Here is a 22,989-nt window from a genome sequence, read left to right as displayed (position 1 = left end):
AAAATGAAGCAAGGTCAGACTATGGGGCAATTTGTAATAATTACTTGTGCTTCACAATAAAAATATTTGAAGAGAAGGATAATTACAGTCTGTTTGGGATGACGGTGTTGAATGTTGAGCTGTAGTCTATAAACAGCATTCGAACATAGGTGTCTTTATTTTGGAGGTGTGAGAGGGCTGTGTGCATCCTCGGTAGAACGATTCCTCCGATATCCAAATTGCAGAGGGTCTAATGTGTCTTTGATGTGGGACATGACTGTCCTCTCAAAACACTTCGTTACTTTTGAAGTGAGTGGGGCGACAGTCATTCAAACAGGTTATGTTATTTTTCTTGGGGAGGGACACTTTGGTGGTGGACTTGAAGCATGTGGGCACAGCTGACTGGGTGAGGGACATATTGAAGATGTCTGTAAACACTACAACCAGCTCTGAAGAGCACACCCTCAAAGCACAGCCAGAGATGATGTCAGGGCCAGCTGCTTTTCGGGGCTTAGTCTTCCTCAGAACCTTGTACACCTCAGTTGAAGTCACAGTGAGTGAAGAGCTCTGTGTTGCCTCTGCTGGGTGAATCCCTCTATGTTGGTTGGTGTTGAGGGTGTCGAAGTGAGCGTTGTTACGACCTGGCTCAAAAGCCGCAACATAAAAAAGGAGATGAATACCAGAGTGTTAGTGAGAAGAGGTTTAAATCCTAAAATGCAGAGCAGGTTGGCTAACATGGCTGGTACCACCCAGGCACGGCTACTGAGGCTTTCTGAAAGCCTGCCTCAGGTATGCTTTTACCAACACCTGACTAGGTGTGGCCAATTAGCACCAGCTGAACACACTGACAATATTAGGTGCTGCAGAGGGACGTAACACCTCCTCCCTCAAAAGGGTTCCTCTAGGACAGGGGTCTCAAACTCCAGGCCTCGAGGGCCGGTGTCCTGCAGGTTTTAGATCTCACCCTGGGTCAACACACCTGAATCAAATGATTAGTTCATTACCAGGCCTCTGGAGAACTTCAAGACATGTTGAGGAGGTCATTTAGTCATTTGAATCAGCTGTGTTGGATCAAGGACACATCTAAAACCTGCAGGACACCGGCCCTCGAGGCCTGGAGTTCGAGACCCCTGCTCTAGGACCTCTAAACAAGTTAAAAGCCCCTCTGAAGCCTTCAGGTGCTTGACCCCCCCAAAACCTGAAGAAAAAAACAAAAGCACAGTATTCACCTTATTATAGTTGGCATCTTTAAGCATGGATGCCCCTGCATAGGCCTGTTCGATATAACGATATATATCGGATGACGATATAAAAATGTCTATCGTTTCATTTTACGCTATTGTTTGTTTCGTGGTGTCGCAAAATAAACTGTTTATGGCAATATTTTTTTTATCGTTTTCATGGTCACTGTAGTGGCTATACTAATTTCTTAAAGTTCTTTCTTTCTCTTATATTTAATATAACCACACTATGGATGGACAAGCGCCTGTTTTTATGCGTTGTCGTTGGCATCAACGACGGTAACACCATCGCGTCTCCGCTTGTTTATGTTCCACATAAACCTTTCACAATAAAGCTCAAGATCCTGTTGAGACTTTTCAAAATAAACTGAATCACATGAAAGAGCAGATTATTTATGGATGAGAAGTAAAAAAGAGCCACCAGGTGCTAAAAAATAAACTTTAGACTCAAACGTTAGAACAGGCTTTTCCCCGCAGCACGCTGTGTAATAAATACTCACAAAGAAAACGGCAGCCGTTACAACTTGTGTCTAAAAATGTATAGTTTCATGCATCTGGTAAAACACTTCACGCAAACTTGGCTTTACTATGTGCAACTCTCAGCCTCAAATGCTAAAAACATTAAAACTTTACCTATCTAGTCTTCAGTGGTGTACCAGGCTCGAGGCAACTTTAAACGCAAACGTAAGGGTAGGCAGCACAACAGTGGCACAGTCTCCCACCAAACCTTGAAGCGTACCCCCACCCAGGGTAACCACCAAACACAATAAACTAAAACAACAAAGTAAAACAACAAACAAGTGCTTCGATGGAAGGGCAGTACAGCCACCCAGCTGAAACACACTTACCAAAGGAACAAACTCATGACGCTTGTCTGGTAGCATGCTGAAGTTGACTGTGACCATGCTGCTCCTCTGCTGGAAATCAGTGATGTGTTGCATGCCCTGCCATATGCATCAGGAATCGGAGTTGTTGTAGTATCCTTCCAGGTATCGACTGTACAGATGAATAAAGGATTTTCTCTCCAGAAGGCAAATACAAGTAAGGATAGGAAATAAGTGGATAATAGAAAATAGAGTATAGTGAGTCCCTTATTATTTATTATTTTCACTGATGATCAATGATGTGTTTCATAATATAGACAGTGGAATGGGGTTTTCCCTTTGTGCATATGATGGTGTCATGTGTGGAAGAGAGGAACGAACTTAGAGTTTATTACTGAAAAGATAGAAAGATATAAATAAAATCCTCTCCATCAACACTAGACAACAAAAAAGAAAAAACAAGTTCAATAGTCCAACCACTGCCCTAGTGGCAGCAACAGTTCTAGCGGCCGACCCAGTGGACGTCAAAACAGGGGAAGCCTGCTGTGGGTCAGGCAGTGGTGGAAAAACAGTTCAGGTGGCCTACCTCGGGTCCAGTGGCAGCAACCGAGCACGTCAGGCGGCCTGCCATGGGTCCAATAGCGGAGACACTGCGGCTCCGGCGGGTAGCCACGGACCCGGAGGCAGTGGAGCGGCAGCTCCGGCGGCCTGCCACGCGTCCAGTGGCGGCAACGCTGCTGCTCCGGTGGGCGGCCATGGGTCCGGCAGCGGTGGAGAAACGGTTCAGGTGGCCTGCAAAGGATCCGGTGACAGTGGTGCTGCATCTCCAGCAGTCTACCACGGATCCGGTGGCGCGGCAACTCTGGCGAGCGGCCATGGGTCCGGTGGCGATAGTGCGGCAACGCCGGCGAGCGGCCACGGGTCCGGTGGCGGTGGTGCGGCAACTCTGGCGAGCGGCCACGGGTCCGGTGGCGGTGGTGTGGCAACTCAGGTGAACAACAGTGTAGAATGGCCCGTGATCCCCGACGCGCTGGACGTGGACGGTGTGGAGGGCGCGCTGGACGTGGAGGTACATCCGGCACACTGACCTTCAGCTCTGGCTGAGCGGCTCCCTCCGGCACGCTGAGTCGTTCCGCAGGTAGCACGGGCTCCTCCCGCTCGCAGAGCTCCTGCTCTGGCTCGTCGAGCTCCTCAGCAGGCGGCGCGGGCTCCTTCCGCTCGCTCTGGCTCACCGAGCTCCTCAGCAGGCGGCCCGGGCTCCTAAGCAGGCGGTGCGGGCTCCTCAGCCGGTGGCGCAGGCTCCTCCCGCACGCAGAGCTCCTGCTCTGGCTCGCCGAGCTCCGCAGCAGGCGGTGGAGATGATGGCAGTGTAGTTGAAGTGGATGGTGGAACAGATGATAGCTGAAGCGGCCCCTCGGACCCTTCAGCAGAGACAGATAGGTGAGCAGCAGGTATCGAGATCTCTGGCAAAGGTGAAGTTGGTTGAGACAGCACAGGGCTCACAGCCGGTACCCCTCCGACAGCCAAACCCATCTGTTCTCTGATTGGATTATTACATTTGTGATTGACATGACATTGACCAATCAGATCAAAGGAAGAAAAATAAGGTCAAATTTCGTACTTGTAACTTGCAGGGTTTTTTTTTTTTTTACACATACAAATCTTTTTTACGCACACACAAATTTTTTTACACATACAAATTTTTTTTACACATACAAATCTTTTTTACGCACACACAAATTTTTTTACACATACAAATCTTTTTTACACATACAAATCTTTTTTACGCATACAAATCTTTTTTACACACAAACAAATTCTTTTTACACATACAAATCCTGATTTACAAGTACAAAACTGATTTACAAGTACAAAATATTTATGATCACATTTTGAGCCCATACATAGCTTCGCCCTGCTAAGAAGCGTGTGTGCTTGTACAAAGGCCGTTCAGCCTCGGGATTTACACTCGGCTCGACATGTATATGTGAAGAATAAAGGGACCCTGCAGCGAAACGGAGAGCCCAACCTCCGACTGAGTGCCTGTTTACCAAGTCCGACCAACTGTTGAAGGTAACGTGCTAACATGGCTAACGCTCACATCACGGGGCTATGTGCGGTCATCTTTGCTTATGAAAGTTTTACGTCGCAGCTGTACGAGCTCGCTACGTGTTTTGTAAGCTGCTGTGCTCTTCACAAATAAAGCTGGAAGCAGCTCAGACTGTTAGAACCAGCACTGAGGCCTGTTACATTTATACAGTGTTAGAGCAATGGCTGCAACCTACAGCCTTTAAACTAGCGATTAAAATGCTGACAGTAAACTCGTCAGTCCAGATGTTACCACATTACTTTGTGGTACTTAGAGTTAAAACAACTGAGACAGGCTGATTAAAATAACAGCTGTCAGTTCTCTCATTCCTTATATCAAGACTGAAGATCACACTGCTGATTTCAGTTCATTTAATATGTGAGTGCACAGATTCATTCTCAACTGGAAATAAATGACGATCAAAGGTTGTATATATGATGAATTCATCAAATCCCAGCCTCTAACACAGTGCGCTGAATCTTAGCTTTGAATGTCCAGTATATTCTAATTCAACTCAATTCAACTCAATTTTATTTATATAGCACCAAATCACACCAAAAGTCGCCTCAAGGCGCTTTATATTGTACAGTAGATTGCACAATAATTAATACAGAGAAAAACCCAACAATCATATGACCCCCTATGAGCAAGCACTTTGGTGACAGTGGGAAGGAAACCTCCTCTGCCGGAGGTTTCTTCATGTGAAAGAAGAAACCTTTCACTCAGGCTCAGGGAGGGGCGGGGCCAACTGCTGCGACCGGTTGGGGTGAAAGAAGGAAAACAGGATGAAAGACATGCTGTGGAAGAGAGACAGGGATTAATAACAGATATGATTCGATGTAGAGAGGTCTATTAACACATAGTGAGTGAGAAAGGTGACTGGAAAGGAAAAACTCAATGCCTCATGGGAATCCCTGGCAGCCTACGTCTATAGTTTTCACCCCAACTGGTCGCATCAGATGGCCGCCCCTCCCTGAGCCTGGTTCTGCCGGAGGTTTCTTCCTGTTAAAAGGGAGGTTTTCCTTCCCACTGTCGCCAAAGTGCTTGCTCATAGGGGGTCATATGATATGATTGTTGGGTTTTTCTCTGTATTTATTATTGTGCTATCTACTGTACCACATAAAGTGCCTTGAGGCGACTTTTGTTGTGATTTGGCGCTATATAAATAGAATAGAATAGAATTGAATTGAATTGAATTGAATTATTGCAGCATAACTAAGGGAGGATTCAGGGTCACCTGGTCCAGCCCTAACTATATGCTTTAGCAAAAACGAAAGTTTTTAGCAATCAGCACCTAATCAGTGCAATGTAAGCATTCACTGAACCTACAGTATCTACACCTGTATGGCAAATGGGTGGTAAAGATACAGATATTGAAATGTAATTATTAATACAATATACATCATGAAAAATGAAAGCTGAAATTGATTCAGTTTAGTACTTTTCTCTGTATGCTCTGTGATTATAAAGGCCTTAAATTCTGTGATATATACTGTAAATGATTTTCAAAGAGGTCTTAAAGTAGTTAAATCACTGCTGATAGTCTGGTTGTTTATATTTTCACGTTTTTGTGTCTGTAGGGATGTTTGATTCATTATTATTATTTATTATTTATTATATTTATTATTTTATGTTGGTTAGAAGTTAGACAACATTACAGCTTCATAAATGGATCAAACCACAGAGCTCATTGACATGTCTGCCTCGTTTTATATTCATATATACCCTATATATAACAATTTGAAAGAAATGAATTGGTTCCCGAGGGTCTTTCGCAAGTCGAAAATCTTCGTAAGTCAAAGCATCCATCGATCCCTTTTGAGTGAGGCGATACTGAGCGATAGGCTAAAGGCTAAATGCTAACTAGAACAACAATACGTCATTCAAGTGGAACAGTGTGAAGACCAAGGGGTTGTCACATGATTCAGAAGCCATTGTGGGCGTTGTAGACTCAGCCAATCACAGCCAGCGGATTTTGTTACATGGGCATTTTGCCATAACACGGGCAGAAATATTGCCGTTCAGTGCCTTCGTAACTTGAATTTTTTGTTAAATGGGGTATTCGTAAGTCGGGGTTCCACTGTACTATTGTAGTAAGTATGACTGTGCAATGACATTAAAGAGTTCTCTCTAATAAAGGTAGCGCTCCATGTACTGTAGCTGGGCTTCCCTGCAGTGTCTGTGTTGCACTTCCTGTCCCGCCTCTCTGAATGATGAGAACAAAGAACTGGGAGGAGGATCAGCTGATTCACACAAACACTCTCTAACTGGACTCTGAGAATGAAGCTGAGGCTGCTGTTTGTTGTCCTCCTGCATGGTAGGAACACACACACGAACACACACACACACACACACACACACACAGTGCTGTAAAGACTTGTTACTCTGTAATGAGTGTGTTTGAAGTCGAGTTCATGTTTTCAAACTTCTACTTTGTTGAAAAGTTTCTGCTTTTACGTGTGTGTCCGTGTGTGTGTGTGTGTGTGTGTTAGAAGAAGAGGTGTGTTGAGTGATCTGAGCAGTCGGTCTGGAGTCACCGTTTAAAGCAAAGAACTCTATTTTTTTATTCTTTTGATTTTTGATTTTTGATTTAATTTGATTAAATGTTGCTGTTGAGGATGAACTTTAACTTTGGGACAGCTGTCAGAGGACAGACTGAAGTCACATGACACGTGTTAGATGGTAAGAATCTATTCTTGTTTAGGTGATCATTGTCATCATCATCTGTGTGCACACATGTAGAAACAAACATGATTACCGTAATTGTCGGGCTATAAGCCGCTACTTTTTGCACAAGCTTTGAACCCTGCGGTTTTTAGTCAGGTGCGGCTTTTCTATGGATTGTCCATGATTTTTGTGACATCGTAAGAGGATTTGTTTTGTTTGTTCCGCTGTTTTGCGGCACTACGTTGCTTGGCGGAAGGGCATGTGATCAGACACACAGACGGGGTTCAAGAGTGGTATGTTGGTCCCATGTCCATCCGCCAGGCAACATAGTGCCATACGAAGTAGCGCGAAAAACAAACTTCAAAGTAGCGCTACGCGTTCAGTGGGAGGCGTGGATGACGAGCGGCGATAAACTTGCGAAAAGCAAGTTATGCTCAACTCCACCAGTGGATTCTGACAGCGTGGAAAAGTGTGAAAACATCCACGATCACCAACGGATTTCGAAGGGCTGGACTGCTGCATGATGGAGAGGAGGACACCGCCACGGCCCTTCTGAGGGTGTTCGACTCCGACACTGACAACGAGGATTTGTTTGGTTTTGAAAGTGACAATGAAGGAAAAAAGCTGAGAATGGATGACGTAGCCATCCTGAGCCTGTTCGTATCCGACACTGGAGAAGAGGACTTTGGTGGTTTTAGTGCGCAGGAAGATGGTGGTGAATGACTGACTTTTCTTCTTGTTAAAGCCGTGTCACTGCACCTGAGCCTAAAAGGTAGGCTGAATCTATTTTTCTGGTGCGCTGTAGGTTATTGTTATGTACTACATTTGTTACTCATTTATGAAGCACAGTACATGTTTCGTACTTGTAATTACCGGTACTTGTACATATACCTAAAAAGTTATGCAAATATGTACCCCTAATTTGTTTTTCAAAATATTAATAAAAGGGATGTGTCTCCAAACAGCCATCTCTTTCCTGACAATTCCCTTTGTGCATATTCTCTTACATATGATAAATCAACATTGAAACACCTGCGGCTTTTAGTCAGGTGCGGCTAATGTATGGACAAAACAGGATTTTCCCCTGATTTTAGCTTGTGCTGCTAATATTCAGGTGCGCTTTGTAGTCCGGGAAATACGGTAAATCCCGCTGTAAGGTTTATATTGTTGGATTGTCATTTATGCTTAGAAATATATAATCATAAATGCTTAGAAGTATATAAATGTTTGTAGATTCATATAGGTTTGATCCTTAGCAGTCTGTAAAGACTCTGTGTGCCTTCCAGAGTGTTCTGCCATGCACACACACATCTGAAGGTCATGAGAGAGGTCGTACCTTTACCTACCTTTATACTGTGGGAGGACACCTACTCTATATTTATTTAAGCCCTTTGTTTAGGTGGACGGCTGGGCTCCTAGCACCAGCTGTGGGGAGTCTTCACAAGGTCACATCCGGTCACATCCCATCCAACACACACACACACACACACACACGCCTATACGTACACACAGACAAGGTACTCTTTGTTCACATGTGTAAGACGTCATATGTTAATGAACTTATGCATATTCATGTAACCTCAAAGAGCAGTGTTACAAGGGAGCAGACAAGAGCAACTGGGGTCAAGCGAAGGAAAGGCGCTGTCACGGTTCTCTCCCTTGTGCACGAAGAGCTCTGCGTCTTGCTTTTGCTGTTGTAGTACAATTGTCTCGTTCCAGCAGTGGGTCTGTGCTAGACCCATCACCCGCCCACCTGTGTTGATGGTTGGGCGCGTGTCAGTGAGTGCCAGTTCTGCTGTGAATGGAGACGTTTCTCTCTATGAACACAACAATGAGTGCTGTTTGTGTGGAGCTTTGTTCTGTCCTGCTGGATGAATGTGTGCTCTGTGAGCGCTCGACCCGCTGGAGCTCTGCTCTCCACACACCACTGACTCACACAGAGCTTCTTTGTCCTGCATCTGTGGGAAAGACAGGTCCACAAGTTATTCCACAATTATGATTGTAATCACAAACTTTTCTCAATTTGTCATTGATCTGACAGTTTCTATCATGGTCATGGTTTTTCTCTTCTGTTTTGTTTCCTTCTTATATTTCTAGTGTTCCCTCGAGTTCCCTGTCTAAGCCTGCCTCTGTCACAGGGGTTTGTGCTTTTATCCTCACGGTTTATTCTGAAAACACTTTCATAAAAAAATTGTAAATGTAAAATAATGAAATAAATATTCTTCTGTAGCAATAACAAAGTATAACATAAATTATAAATTATTCTGTATCAATTACACAAGAATATCCAGTAATGTCCAAGTGACTTCTTCAATCTCAGCTGACTGCAGGTTTCCCCAATCTTATAAACAGTACATTTGCACTATGACTGAAACCAGCCCACTGAAGGAACAATGGGCTGGGAGGTCACTTTATGATCATTAATATGCAAATTCTCATGACTATTGATCAACAACCCCTGATCAGTGTCCATGAGTCTCATTCACAGAGAGTTGGGGAATGGCTGCAATCACAGCATTGTAAGACGGTGACAGATGTACCCTTAGGCCCCCTCCTCGATTCAGAGATGGTCTTTCCCTTTTCACGTAAATGGCCTCCTTGACTCCGCCCTCAAACCAGCGTTCCTCCCTGTCCAGGATGTGTACATCCTCATCATTGAAAGAGTGTCCACTGGCCTGTAGGTGTAAATAGACTGCAGAGTCCTGGCCTGATGAGGTTGCTCTTCTGTGTTGTGCCAGAAGAGGTTGTTTGGTTTCCCCGATGTATAAATCCTGGCAACCCTCCTGGCACTTAACAGCGTACACTATGTTACTCTGTTTGTGTCGGGGGACCCGATCCTTGGGGTTGACCAGTTTTTGGCGCAGCGTATTTTGGGGTTTAAAAGCCACAGAGACACGGTGTTTAGAAAAAATGTGTGTCTCAACTGTTCCGATACTCCTGACACATATGGGATCACTACAGGTTTTTGATGTCTTTGATCAACGGGCTTTGATCAGTGGTTGCTGATCAATGATCATGACAATTTGCATATTAATGATTGTAGCTCTGGCTATTGAAATATTTCATTTATTTGAATAGCTCATTTATTTTGATGGTTAAATGCAAATGTTCTCTGTGTTTAAGAATTTATACAAATACCTATAAGGTATGTGATGTGTGTCAGTTAGATGCACAGCTGTCATGATCCTGAGTCCATGACTCAGTGATTTTGTGGTTGGTTTATTTATTGTTATTATTATTATTATTTGTGGGCTGTTTTGGGATGGTTTGTGTTTTGGGATTTTAGATACTGGGTTTCTGGGTTTGTGCTGCCTCTGTTGGTCCCTGGTGTTAGTGTTCCCCTGTCTCATCAGGTTAATCAGGTCCAGCTGTGTCTCCCACCTGTGTGTGATTTCCCAGTGTCCCTCTGTGTATTTATAGTGTGTGTTTGCCTCTGTATCTCGTTGCGTTGTCTATGTTCATCCTCTGTGTCACCCTGTGTACTCTCCCTGCTGTCCTCCCGCCATGTTCAGGTTTGCTGCTCTTTGGTTTAGTTTCTTCCAGTTTAGTTCATCCATAGTTCTGTTTTGTCATCTCCACTTTATGTTTGGTATTCTTAATAAATTACCCTCACATCTGAATAAGTACTGCATTTGAGTCCTCCTTTCCACACATCACACGGCCGCTGCCCCGAGCCATGACAACAGCCTTTTTATTTATTGTCAAGAGATGTTTTCTAAGGCACTTCTTCAGCTTCGAATCAGAGAGGAGAAACAGACAGTTTTTACTTGCAGCAAGGGCGGTAACAGAACACTCGCACAGAAGTGAGGGCTCCGAGACTCGCGCCCTGCCACTGCCCTGGTCTTTATTTATATACATCGGTGGGTGCGTTTGTTCATTACATTGGGATGTGGATTCATATGTGTGTGTGTGTGTGTGTGTGTGTGTGTGTGTGTGTGTGTGTGTGTGTGTGTGTGTACGGGTTCGTACTATCCTGGTGGGGACCAAAATCTGACTTTTACTATCCTGGTGGGGACTTTCTGCACCGTGGGGACCAAAATCCAGGTCCCCTCGGGGTTGAAAGCAATTTTCACACTCAAAATGCGGTTTTACTGTCAGGGTTACAATTAGGTTATGGTTAGGTTTAGGGTAAGGGTTAGGGTTAGGCATTCATTTTTAATGGTTAGGGTTAGGGTAAGGGGCTAGGGAAAGCATTATGTCAATGGGATGTCCCCACGAGGATAGCAAACCAGACATGTGTGTGTGTGTGTGTGTGTGTGCGTTTGTGGGGTCAGAGTGTAACCCCTTGAAGACTTTCCCTAAACCTGCTGGTCTTGAAGTCCAGCAGTTCATCTAAACAAAAGGCACTTAGAGTAAAACAGACAAAGATACATTTATCCTATCATATTTATCAGAATCAGAATCAGAATCGGGATCTTTATTGTCATTGTCATACGTACAATGAAATTAAAAAAGGTCCCCAATCAATGCGTCATCCCTAACAATACCAGAAAATAAATAAAACCATAAAATTTCAATAAATAAAATAAACAAAATAATAAATAAAATACTAATAAGACATATCAGTAAACATTCACATACATTCCCACATACATGCCTCAGACCATGAATGGATTAACATAAGAGAGGTGTGAAGTACATTATTTTGCAGTATTCAGATGTGTTATTGCGGTTGGATAAAAGCTGTGTTTGAGTCTATTTGTCCTTACACTGATTGCCCTGTACCGTCTGCCTGAGGGCAACAGTTCAAACAGGGAGTGACCAGGATGTGAGGTGTCTTTAATGATGTTTTAGGCCTTTTTGAGACAGTGGATGTTGTGTAGGACTTCCAGTGTGGTGAGTGGGCAGCCAGTGATCTTTTGGGCAGTGTTAATGATCCCTCGTAGTGCTTTCCTCTGGGCTCCTGTGCAGCTAGTGTACCATATGCAAATGCAGTATGTTAGAACACTCTCAATGGTGGCTCTGTAGAAGGACACCAGCAGTCTCTGTGTGATGTTATTCCTCCTGAGAGTTCTCAGGAAGTACAGTCTCTGTTGGGCCTTTTTCAGCAGCTCGGAGGTGTTCACACTCCAGGAAAGGTTCTCCTCTATATTGACTCCCAGGAAGCGGAAGCTTACCACCCTCTCTACGCAGTCCCCATTAATGAATAGTGGTTGAATCTCTGCCTTTTTCCTTCTGAAGTCTATTATGAGTTCTTTGGTTTTTGAAGTGTTGAGGAGGAGGTTATTGGCCTTACACCATGACGTCAGCTGCTCCACCTCATCTCTGTACATAGACTCGTCACCCTTGGAAATGAGCCCCTCCACGGTGGTGTCGTCTGCGAATTTCACAAGGATGTTGCTGTGGTGGTGAGGATTGCAGTCGTGTGTGTAGAGAGAGTAGAGCAGTGGACTAAACACACAGCCCTGTGGTGCGCCAGTGCTGAGACTCAGGGCTGAGGATGTGTGATGGCCAACTCTGACTCTCTGTCTACGGCCCGAGAGGAAGCTATAGATCCACGTGCAGGTGCTGTATGGAAGCCCCAGGTCTTGTAGCTTGGCCACCAGTTTGTATGGGAGGATGGTGTTAAAAGCTGAGCAGTAATCCACGAAGAGCATCCGCACGTAGTTCCCATGCTCTTCCAGGTGTGTTATGGCAGCATGGAGTGCTGTGGCTACAGCGTCTTCCGTGGACCGGTTTGCTCTGTAGGCAAACTGGTGTGAGTCCAGGCTGCGGGGCAGTGCTGCTGTGATGTGTCTGCGGACCAGCTTCTCAAAGCATTTCATTACCACTGGGGTGAGTGCCACCAGTCTGTAGTCATTCAGGCCGGTGATGTGGGGCTTTTTAGGCAAGGGGACTATGGTGGAGGACTTCAGGCAGAGAGGGACGGTCGCCTGTGTGAGGGATTTGTTGAAGATCCTGGTGAAGATCCCAGCCAGCTGTTCTGCGCAATCCCTCAATATTCTACCTGGCACACCGTCAGGACCCGCCGCCTTCCTCGAGTTAACAGCTTGGAGCATGCGCCTCACCTCGTGCTCTTCCAGGGTGAGGGTGGAGCTGCTGTGGGCGGCGTGTTGCTGCTGTGGCTCCAATACCACTGGTGCTATGGTCTCAAAGCGGGCGAAGAAGATATTCAGCTCCTCCGCCAGCGCCAGGTCACTTTCTGCAGCTCCGTGATTAATCCTATAGTTGGTAAGATGCTGGATGCCTTGCCACACCTGCCGGCTGCTGTTACTCTCCAGATGGTCCTCAATCCTCCTCCTATAGTCCCCCTTTGCCTCTCTGATGCCTCTCTTCAGGTTGGATCGGGCTGTGGTGTAGTGATCCCTATTTCCAGACCTGAACGCAATGTTCCTCTCCTTCAGCAGCTGCCTGACCTCCCGGGTCATCCAGGGCTTTTGGTTGGGATAAGCCCGGATACATTTAACTGTTGTAACAGTGTCTATGCAGTGTTTTATATAGCAGAGAACACTGTCTGTGAACATTTCCAAGTCCTGATGTTCAAAGATATCCCAGTTAGTCCTGTCAAAACAGTCCTGTAGCTGCTGAGAGGCACCCTCTGGCCATATGGTAATATTCTTTGTGATGGTAGGAGCAGTTTTCTTGAGGGGGGCATATGCAGGGATTAGAAACAGTGACAGGTGGTCAGACTGACCCAGATGTGGCAAAGGTCTGGCCCTGTAGCCCATTTTGATGTTGGAATAAACTTTGTCCAGAGTCTTGTCACCCCTAGTGGCACACTTGACGTGCTGATGAAATTTGGGGATTGCTGTTTTTAAGTCTGCGTGATTGAAGTCCCCTGCTACGATATGTACAGCGTCAGGGTAAATACTCTGTTTATTATTGATGTTTGTATGCAGGAGTGCGATCGCCGAGTTAGCATTAGCATCAGGTGGTATGTAAACAGCTGTTACTATGACAACGGTGAACTCCCTAGGTAGGTAGATGGGCCTGCATTTTACAGTCAGATATTCAATGTCCGGTGAACAGTGACGGTCTGTTATCACTGTGTTGGTACACCAGCTGTTGTTCACATACATACAGAGCCCCCCTCCTTTGCGCTTGCCGGAGTCCACTGTTCGGTCATGTCGCTGTGTGGTGTAGCCTGCTAGCTCAATAGCAGAGTCTGGAATGGATTGATGTAGCCAGGATTCAGTGATAAGAAGGATGCATGAGTCTTTGATGAAGTTATTCGCTGCTATTTGCAACCTCAATTCATCCAACTTGTTCGCGAGGGATCTGGCTCATAAAACAATAAAAGAAGGTATGCCCTTTCCCACGCTCCCAGGATGTGGGTGTGGGTGTGAAAGCCAGAGCACTCTGAAGAGGAGTGAATGCACCCCCCTCTTCATGCTACACAGACCTCCTAGGATGAGACATTCTTTCACCAACTATATATTTCTAAACACAAATGATTACATGCAGTATTCTACCATAAGTAAACTTATATTATTAAAAGATTATACTGACTACTAAGTATAATTTCCCATTGACATTTATATTTTGAGGTGTATGTCATTATTTTTTTATAATGTCTTTGGTATGTACTACAGCTCCAGCCAATGCTGAAATAGTTTCAGGTTGGGAGGGTGGGAGTAAATGGGACGGGTGTTGCATGATCATAAACTGACCTCCCGCCCCATTGTTCATTCAGTGGTGCTGGTTTCAGTTACTTTACAAATGTAGTGTTTATAAGGTTGGAAATCTGCAGTCAGCTGAGACTGAAGAACTCACCTGGATGAGTGACGAAATGTTTCTCCCACTAAAAACGATGAACAGAATCAACTTTCTGGAATCACCCGTTTCATGTTTCTGTCCTCAGTTTCCCAGCATGCCTCAGGTGTGAAGGTGTATGAGGGGGTGAAGTCTGTCCTGCTGCCCTGTCAGGTACCAGCTGATGTTTCCAGGAGCTCCACAGCAGTAGTGTGGGACTACGATGAGTTCGACAACCCAACAGTCCACGTGCGTCTGCAGAGTGGAGATGGGCTTAGAGGTCAAAACAATCGTTACACCAACCGAACATCAATGAGAGCCGACGCTCTGCAGACTGGAGACCTCAGCCTTACTCTGAGGAACCCTACTTTCTCTGACAGTGGTAACTACACCTGCATCATCAAAAAAAATAAACAACAGCTGAGCCGGACAAAAGTACAGCTGAGGGTCAAAGGTCAGTGCTGTCAAAGGTCAGAGCAGAAGTGAACTCTGATGTGAATCATGTTAGATGATGGTGTGGTTGTTTGTGTTAATTACAGAACCTCCACTCTGGCCCTGGGTCCTCGCAGTTACACTGCTTATCCTGGTTCTCGTGATTGTTGCCTTTGGCGTCATCCTGTATTGTGAACGTAAAAGATTTAAGGCTGTAGAAGGTACGTGAGTGCGTTATAATGTGTGTGTATGGTTTACAATGAGCTGAGATTCAGTGGCTTCGCTCTGCTGTTTGGTGCTCAGAGTTAACCTTTGAGCTCTGAAGGTAGTGAGATCTGGTTGTCATCACCCACCTCTGTTGATCACTGACACAATCAGAGGGAGACATGAAGCTGTAAGTTTGCTGCTTCTGTAACAGAGCCTCATGTAGCTAAGGGGGAAATTCATTAGAAGGAACATTCACAGGTAAATACATGAAGAGAAGAAGGATGAGAAGGAAAGGCATGTGAAGAGTTACACCAAGCAACTCTTGGACAGCTTGTTCAGGGGGAGCTGCTCATTCCTGCTGCACAGGTAATCACACCTGCTGAAGTACTGGACAGCACTGCGCCCCAGCATGATCCATACCTACAGGTTAAAGAGGCTGACTGCACTCCATGAGTGTCTGGCAGCACAAATGAACCAGCCGCTAATGGATGAGACACACCTGGAATAAATGACTGAAGGCTGGACAGTCCTGATTCCCAATGATCCCTTGAAGGGAGCGGTTCCATCCAACTACCAGCCGATAACCTGCCTCAGTACCACATGGAAGCTCCTGTCAGACATCATAGAGTCTCATGTGAGGCTGTGTGGCAGTCAGGAAGCGGACCTAAATGCAGACACTTGTGCACAGAAAATAAACTTAGAACAGAAGCTTTATTTGCTGGAAAAAACATCTTTTATAACAAACTCACAGATTAACAAACCAAAAACTTGAGTATAAAATTAAGACAAAAACACTGGGAAACTAGAAACACAGAGAGGTTTACAGCACATGAGGAGGTACGATGTAGCTAAAATACACAAGGGAGTAACGAGGGGATGAGGCACAGTTGGGAGTAATCAAACATAACAAGACACAGAGGAAGCTAAAACTGAAAACACTAACATAGCACACGAGACTTTCAAAGTAAAACAGGAAACAGGAGACATTCACAAAGACGCAGACTTGACACTGAGACATAGAGACATGACTGACTGGGGAGACAGAGCAAACACGGTAAAAAAGTAACAAAGACCTAAATCCTGGCAACTAAGAATATAACACAAGCAGAACACAATAAAGAGAACCAAACCATAAATAACACCAATCAAAAAATATAAGTGAACCAACAAACACAAAACCCTGGGTCACAGAGCTGTGACAAAGATGAACAGCCACATGGCTCAATACATGAGCACAGAAGGTAAATGGCAGGAATACCAGAGGGTAAAAAACCCCATCAGCCACTGGTAGACAGACTCACAACTGTAAGGCAAAGCCGTGACTCACACCCCCACACATGGATCCTGGAATACTTAGAACTGTATCAACAGGACCCTTAGAGCCTTCATCAGGAGTCTCCAGCACAGCAGCATTTACTATAGCCAGCAGCATGTATCTACTGGGGTACAAAGTGTGTGTATAATCAGTACATGTTTAATCTGGGGTCATTAGTATTCTAATGACCCCAGATATACGTGATATAGGACATAAGGCACATAGTGGAATTTGTGCTCTCACTGGTGTTAGATTATGCTCTGAAATTGATCTGTAAGTGTTGAACTGGTAACTAATGGCTCTTAAAGACTTTCTTCTTCATGTCTCTCCCTGATAACATCTCTGATCTTTAAATCATGTGAGGGAATCAAAGCTTTGTGTGTCTGGGTCATGTGACGTTACGTGTTTGTCTTCATCAGCTCAACTTCTTAGTGAGCGATTGCTGAGACGTCTTCACGTGCTGTTTGGAAAAAGATGACTCCTTTCCTTTGATGGAAAATTGCACAGTTTGATGGGGCTGTTGGTCCGAATGAAGAACAAGGAGCTGATGGATGAGGAGAAGACGATGAAGCTCACACCTCCGCCCTGACAAGATCATGTATATTTCTGCTGCTCAGTGAAGCTCGGTGACGGTCTGAGAACACGAGCTTGAAGATGTCTGTTCTTCTTTTACTAACTGCTAACTAATGAGCCTCAGAGAGATGTTCTACCTGGAACATGTTCCACACGGCAGGTTCCCTGTAACGTTATGTCTGCAGAATGAGATTAAGCACAGAGGACAGAGTGTGAGAGGAAGAGGTTCACCAGTGTGACAGTAAAGATTCATTCAAACATTCACACCAGGCTCAGACTCTTTCTCTAACCTTATAACCTCATAATCATGATGATCCAGAGCGTGTTGTTCCTCAGACCAAAGCTGCTGTCAGGAACCATCAGAGAAGATCAGCTTGCAGAGAAGAATATTATGTCTGTCATGATTAAATAGGAAGTCGTCCCAAAGGACAGCAGACTGAAACTTGATTAATATAAACTGACTTGTATTTATGCAGCAGCAAATCCAAAACATAGAGGGAAAACAGAAAATCAAAAATCCAAACTACAGCAGCAAGAAACAAAAGAATCAGACCAAACAGCTTAGCCTGACAAAGATTTAACAGGAAAATGTGACACAGGTGAGAAGGCTCAAACTAATGAGACAGAGGGAAACTAAACACAATGCACAAACTACACAGTCTACGAAGTCAAACAGGAGGAAAGAGAACACAGGGACGCTGAGACAGAAGAGCAAACTACCAAAGACTGACTTCACCTGTGACACTAAAGGATCAAACATAGACGAGACAGGGACAGATATGGAGACACAGAGGCAAGAAAAATATATAAAATATGTATAAAAATATAATGAAATCAGAAAATGCAACAAAAAGACAAATGTGAAAACGCTGGGTCAACAATTCAGGAACCATGACAGTGTCAGTACTGCTCCGTGGACCGGCTCACTTTATTGTCTGCTTCATCTCCACATGAAACCTATGTGCTCATGAATTGTGCTTTTTAATTCTTCCATTGGATATTTTTGACGAAGCTGATGGTGTCTGAGCTGTTTCTCTTCTTCATCTTAATAAGAACAGATTATCTGAGGGCTTCAGGTCAGGAGAGCTGGCCAACCGACCAAACGCTGTAATAAGCTTTTGCTTTAGTGTGTCTGTGAGCAGCTTTTTAATAAAGACTGAATGAAAAGTGGAGTCAGTTTGATTTGTGCACACGAACATCACAGACCCCCATCTGGGCTCAGAACGTCCAATCAGAGCACGAGAAACGTTCATTCACATTAAAGTTTTATTTAATATTATTTACATCCATGTCTGCAGTTAGTTTTCATGGCTGCATAATATTTGGGACACAGCAGTGATGTATTTCACACATGAATAGTTTTCTTGAAACCAGAATAAACTGGTTTCCAACTATAATCTGTAAAAACATTGCACTGCAAACACTGCTGCCAAATGTTTATGGGACAGCTTTCTTGTGCATTATGGTATTCCAGAACGTTTACACAGTGACCAAAGCCCTGACTTTGAATCCAGAATCATCCGAGAGCTTTGTGAAATGGCTGGGATCCACAAAATAAGAACCACTCCATACCATCCAAGAAGCAATCCTGTAGAACGGTTTAACCGAACATTACTGGACATGCTAGGAACACTAACAGCTCAACAGAAATCTCACTGGAAAGATTTCGTAAAGCCCCTGGTGCATGCATACAATTGCACAAGAAAGGATGTTACAGGTTTCTCACCTCGCTTACCGGTGGACTTAGCCTTTGGACCTGCAAGAAAGTTACAAGCTGACCATCGAAAACTCAGAAAAGGTGATGAAACGTAACAAAACCAGATTTGATAAGAATGTCACTGCGTCACAGCTGAATGTTGGAGACAGAGTTCTTGTCAGTACACCCATCATGATGACTTTTTACTATGCCTTCCTGTAAAGCATCATGACCTTCTCCATCACCTGCTGGTTCCACTCCCTCAGCCTTCATACAGAAACAGACTGCAGCACACTGCATCAATGTGCTCTCCAGTCGCACCACTGTATAGAAGTCCTTAAACCATGTCGTGCGCTCTTCGAGGTTTAGAGGGTAAGGATTTAATCTCCAGTTTTCAAGCCCTCTGGTAGCAATAAGACTTTCCCTGTCTTCACATACACTGAGAAAATTAAAATTGTCAGAGCTGCAATTGAAACGATCAGCCTCAGCACACACTACAGTGTGAAAGAGCTTCCCGTTTTTAGTAGACATGACGTGTGGTTCCCCCCAAAACACACCCTCACAACAATGTACACTAAGCACAACTGCTCCATCGGTATATTTAATGGCATACACATACCCTCCAGTGCATCCTTATTACTATTTGCTTTCTTTATGTTTTGCTGAACTTGTCCAATAAAACAGCTGACACTGAACTCTGGCCATCTCCTGTAAAATCAACCATGCTTCGACCAGAAGATTACCAGCTGACCTCTTAAAATGTGTTACCCAACACTATATCTGCTAAAACACTTTGATACTGTGATATATAGCCTTTGTTTCTATATAGTATATCAGCCTTCCATTAATGTCTCCATTATGTTGCAAACATCAGAAGTTAAAGCAGTTGGTCTGTAATGTTCTGGTTTTGTATCATCTTTGTCTGGCTTGTGTATCTGGATCAGGGAGGTTAGCCACTGTCCAGAGATGGACGGGTCTATTATGCTTAAATGTTCAGATTTTTGAACTTAACAGATGAATGAATTAAATGGATCAAACACTTTTAGTGGCAGAGGGCCCTCAGCAGTAAAGGCCCTCCATCGGGACCTGGGTGGTGTAAAACCACATGTCCTTTGTTTCTCAGTTTAAATGCTGAGGTGTCTGGTCGTTTTAGGATTTCAGTTTAAAAAACAGTTTAAATGAGGTGACAGCTGCAGGTTGTTTTTATTTCTTCCTTTCAGTTTAAGACACAGTAAGAAGTCTTTGTTCCTGTTTTTCTCTGTGGTCACTTCTCAGAGTTGAAGAGATAAAACTGTGCAAACAATGAATTTATTCACACTAAAGAAAAGCAGATGCGCTGTGAGGGACAGTTTGACACCTCAGCTTTGATTGAGCTGTTTCCACATTAAAAACAGAAGTGACAGTCACGATAAGATCAGCTCTGTCTGTGAGGACGTCTTTCTTGGAGGTGTGATGTTTGTCTTTATTATGTTTGTTCCTGTTTCCATTACAGCTTGGTGGTGTTAGCACTCTCAGGCTAACCTCATCAGCATACAGTAAGCCATAATAAATAAATAATCTTCTCATCAGCCATAGTTCAAGTCAAGTGGCTTTTATTGTCATTTCAACCATGTACAGTGGAACAGTACACAGCAAAACAACACAGCGTTCCTCTGAGACCCTGGTGCTACATAGGACACATAACAGACGAACACAGGACAACATAAAGTGCAAAGTGCAAAAATTGCGAAAACCCCCCCCAAAACAAGACAAGAGACTGCAACACTAGACAGAACAGCACGACACAAACACAAGACACAAGTGTGCAATGGAAATATGCAAATTACTGAGTATTGTGCAAAAAGTAACTTGGTGTGTGTGTGTGTGTGTGTGTGTGTGTGTGTGTGTGTGTGTGTGTGTGTGTGTGTGTGTGTATAGAAAAGTAAAGACCCAACAATCATATGACCAGAGATTAATCATAACTAACAATTGTATGCAGAGAGGTGTATAAACACATAGAGACTGAAGAAGAAACATTTAATGCATCATGGGAATCCCTCAGCAGCCTACACCCAGTAGCGGTTTTTGATATGGGTGATTGCTCAGGGCGGCATCGTGGTGGGGCCGGCATCATAGCATCGGCAAAAAAAATTGCACGAGTACCGATCGGTGTTCTATTGCTCATTTGCGGGGCGTAAAGGCACTCTCCGTTTGTGAGGTGCGCCTGCTGCTTGCCACACAGGGAGGAGAGGGCGGTACGGCGGGAGATTATCTGGCTGTCTGGAGCAGCATCTAATAACCAGCTCACAAAATAAAAACAAGCCAACATACTAGGGCTGTCAATGTTAACGCTGTCATCTCAATTAATGCAATTAAAATTTCAACGCAATTGTTCTATCTGGAGCACAGAATTACTCAAAATCCCTCAAATGTCTCTGTCAACACATTTTGGGCAGTTTGTCCAAAGTTTGTCCATTCTGGGCTCCAGATGGGTTGATTCCGTTAACATTTTTAATCGTGTTAATCATGATGACGCCGTTAATAGTTTAATGTTGACAGCCCTACAACAAACAGAAAAACTGAAGACATTATGATACACTTATAATTTGCACTGATGTGTTTTCTAAATTCTATCACACACATATACACAAAAAGTGAGCGAGAGGGCCCTCGGTGCGCCTGCTGCTGCTGTTGCTCACTCACAACCTGTCAAGGTTCAAGGTTCAAGGTTCTTTATTTGTCACATGCATAGTTATACAAGTATAACACACAGTGAAATGTATCCTGACACGCTCCTCGACATGTGCAAAGAAAGGGGGGGGGGGGGTTAGAGGAATAACATTATAAATATATATATATATATATATATATATATATATATATATATATATATATATAGTATATACATTGGGTGAATGTGCAGTAGTAGCAGCAAGCAGGTGAATTCTGTACATTAATATGAATAGACATCTGACTATTTTACAGAATGGACAATATAAACATATTTAAACTTAAAGGAATTGAGTGTCTGGAGGAGAGTCTCAGTCAATTATAGATGATGTGAGAGGGTGTGTGTGTGTGTGGGGGGGGGGGGGGGGGGGGGGGTTGGTTTAGGGCCCGGATGGCTTGAGGATAGAAGCTCCTCTTGAGTCTCTCTGTCCTTGCCCGGATGATGCGGAACCTTCTACCAGATTGTAGAAGTTGGAACAGTTTGTTGTCAGGATGGGACGGGTCCTTCAGTATCTGCGTTGCTCTGGTCCGGCATCTCCTGGTGTAGGTGTCCTGAAGCGGGGGGAGAGCAATCCTGCAGCAGCGTTCTGCTGTACGGATCACTCTCTGGAGAGCTTTTTGGTCCTTCACACAGCTGTTCCCAAACCACAATGTCATGTTCTGTGTGAGGATGCTCTCCACAGCGCCTGTATAGAAGATCCTGAGGATCTTTGGAGAAACCCTGAACTTCCTCAGTTGTCGTAAGTGATACAGGCGCTGCCTAGCCTTTTTGGTCTGGACCTGAATGTGGGCAGCCCATGTCAGGTCTGAGGAGATGTGGACACCAAGATACTTAAAGGACTGCACCCTCTCCACTGGAGCTCCATTAATGATAATGGGCTTGTAGTCTCTGTGCTGACTCCTTCTGAAGTCCACCACCAGCTCCTTGGTCTTGCCGACGTTCGGCTGGAGGTGGTTGTCCTGGCACGATGATGCCAGATTCTTCACTTCGTCCATGTAAGCTGTCGAAAGGGGAGGGGGCGGGCTGCCTCCAAATGGTGCACATTTCATTCATAATATTGTCAGTCCAAGCCCAATATGTATAATTTTATTTCCTGGGTTGTGTGAAAACCCAGAAAAAAACCTGTACAAGGTGTAGGTCTATTTGTCTATATTGTGGGGTTGGGTGTTAATACTGGAGTGCAAAATTACTGATGAAAAATGGATAAGAAAAGGTCCAAGCCATCAGGTCCTCAGTTTAGAAAAAAAAAAACTGAAAAGAAGAGGAGAAACGAGCAAAAGATACAGGTAAGCAGATGTGTCTTTGGATAATGTCAGGTATTATGTATCCTGAAACAAGATAACATTCACTAGTAGGGATTGGAAAAACTTCTGTTTACCTTTGTTAGCCACTTGGCTATGATAGTAAACAGTAGACAGACAGTAGAGACTGATGTGACTTATTGAATCTTTTGGACTGTGTACAGCATAATATTAATTAGCCATTAATTGGAAGAGGTGTATTTCTGATGTCTGCTATTCTCAATGTATGATGAATTATAATAGCTGTTTGTTAGCCATTTGCA

General features: G+C 44.2%; 1 protein-coding gene across 2 annotated transcripts; it reads left to right on the top strand.

Annotated features, from left to right (window-relative positions):
* The first annotated feature begins 6,371 nt into the window (after positions 1-6,371).
* On the top strand, positions 6,372-18,267 carry LOC134615813 (myelin-oligodendrocyte glycoprotein-like). Of its 2 annotated transcripts, none has more exons than XM_063460479.1 (4): positions 6,372-6,450; positions 14,602-14,946; positions 15,032-15,145; positions 16,866-18,267. In XM_063460479.1, exons 1-4 carry the CDS (start codon positions 6,414-6,416, stop codon positions 16,922-16,924), a joined length of 555 nt encoding a protein of 184 aa, XP_063316549.1. In that variant the 5' UTR covers positions 6,372-6,413; the 3' UTR covers positions 16,925-18,267. The 2 variants fall into 2 exon arrangements, 1 of the variants encoding a protein (XP_063316549.1); XR_010091355.1 differs by lacking the exon at positions 6,372-6,450 and adding an exon at positions 7,144-7,572.
* Positions 18,268-22,989: the final 4,722 nt, after the last annotated feature.

Source organism: Pelmatolapia mariae, linkage group LG3_W, assembly GCF_036321145.2.
Source record: "Pelmatolapia mariae isolate MD_Pm_ZW linkage group LG3_W, Pm_UMD_F_2, whole genome shotgun sequence".
Classification (NCBI taxonomy): Eukaryota; Metazoa; Chordata; class Actinopteri; order Cichliformes; family Cichlidae; genus Pelmatolapia; species Pelmatolapia mariae.
This window is presented reverse-complemented; position numbering and strand designations above follow the sequence as displayed.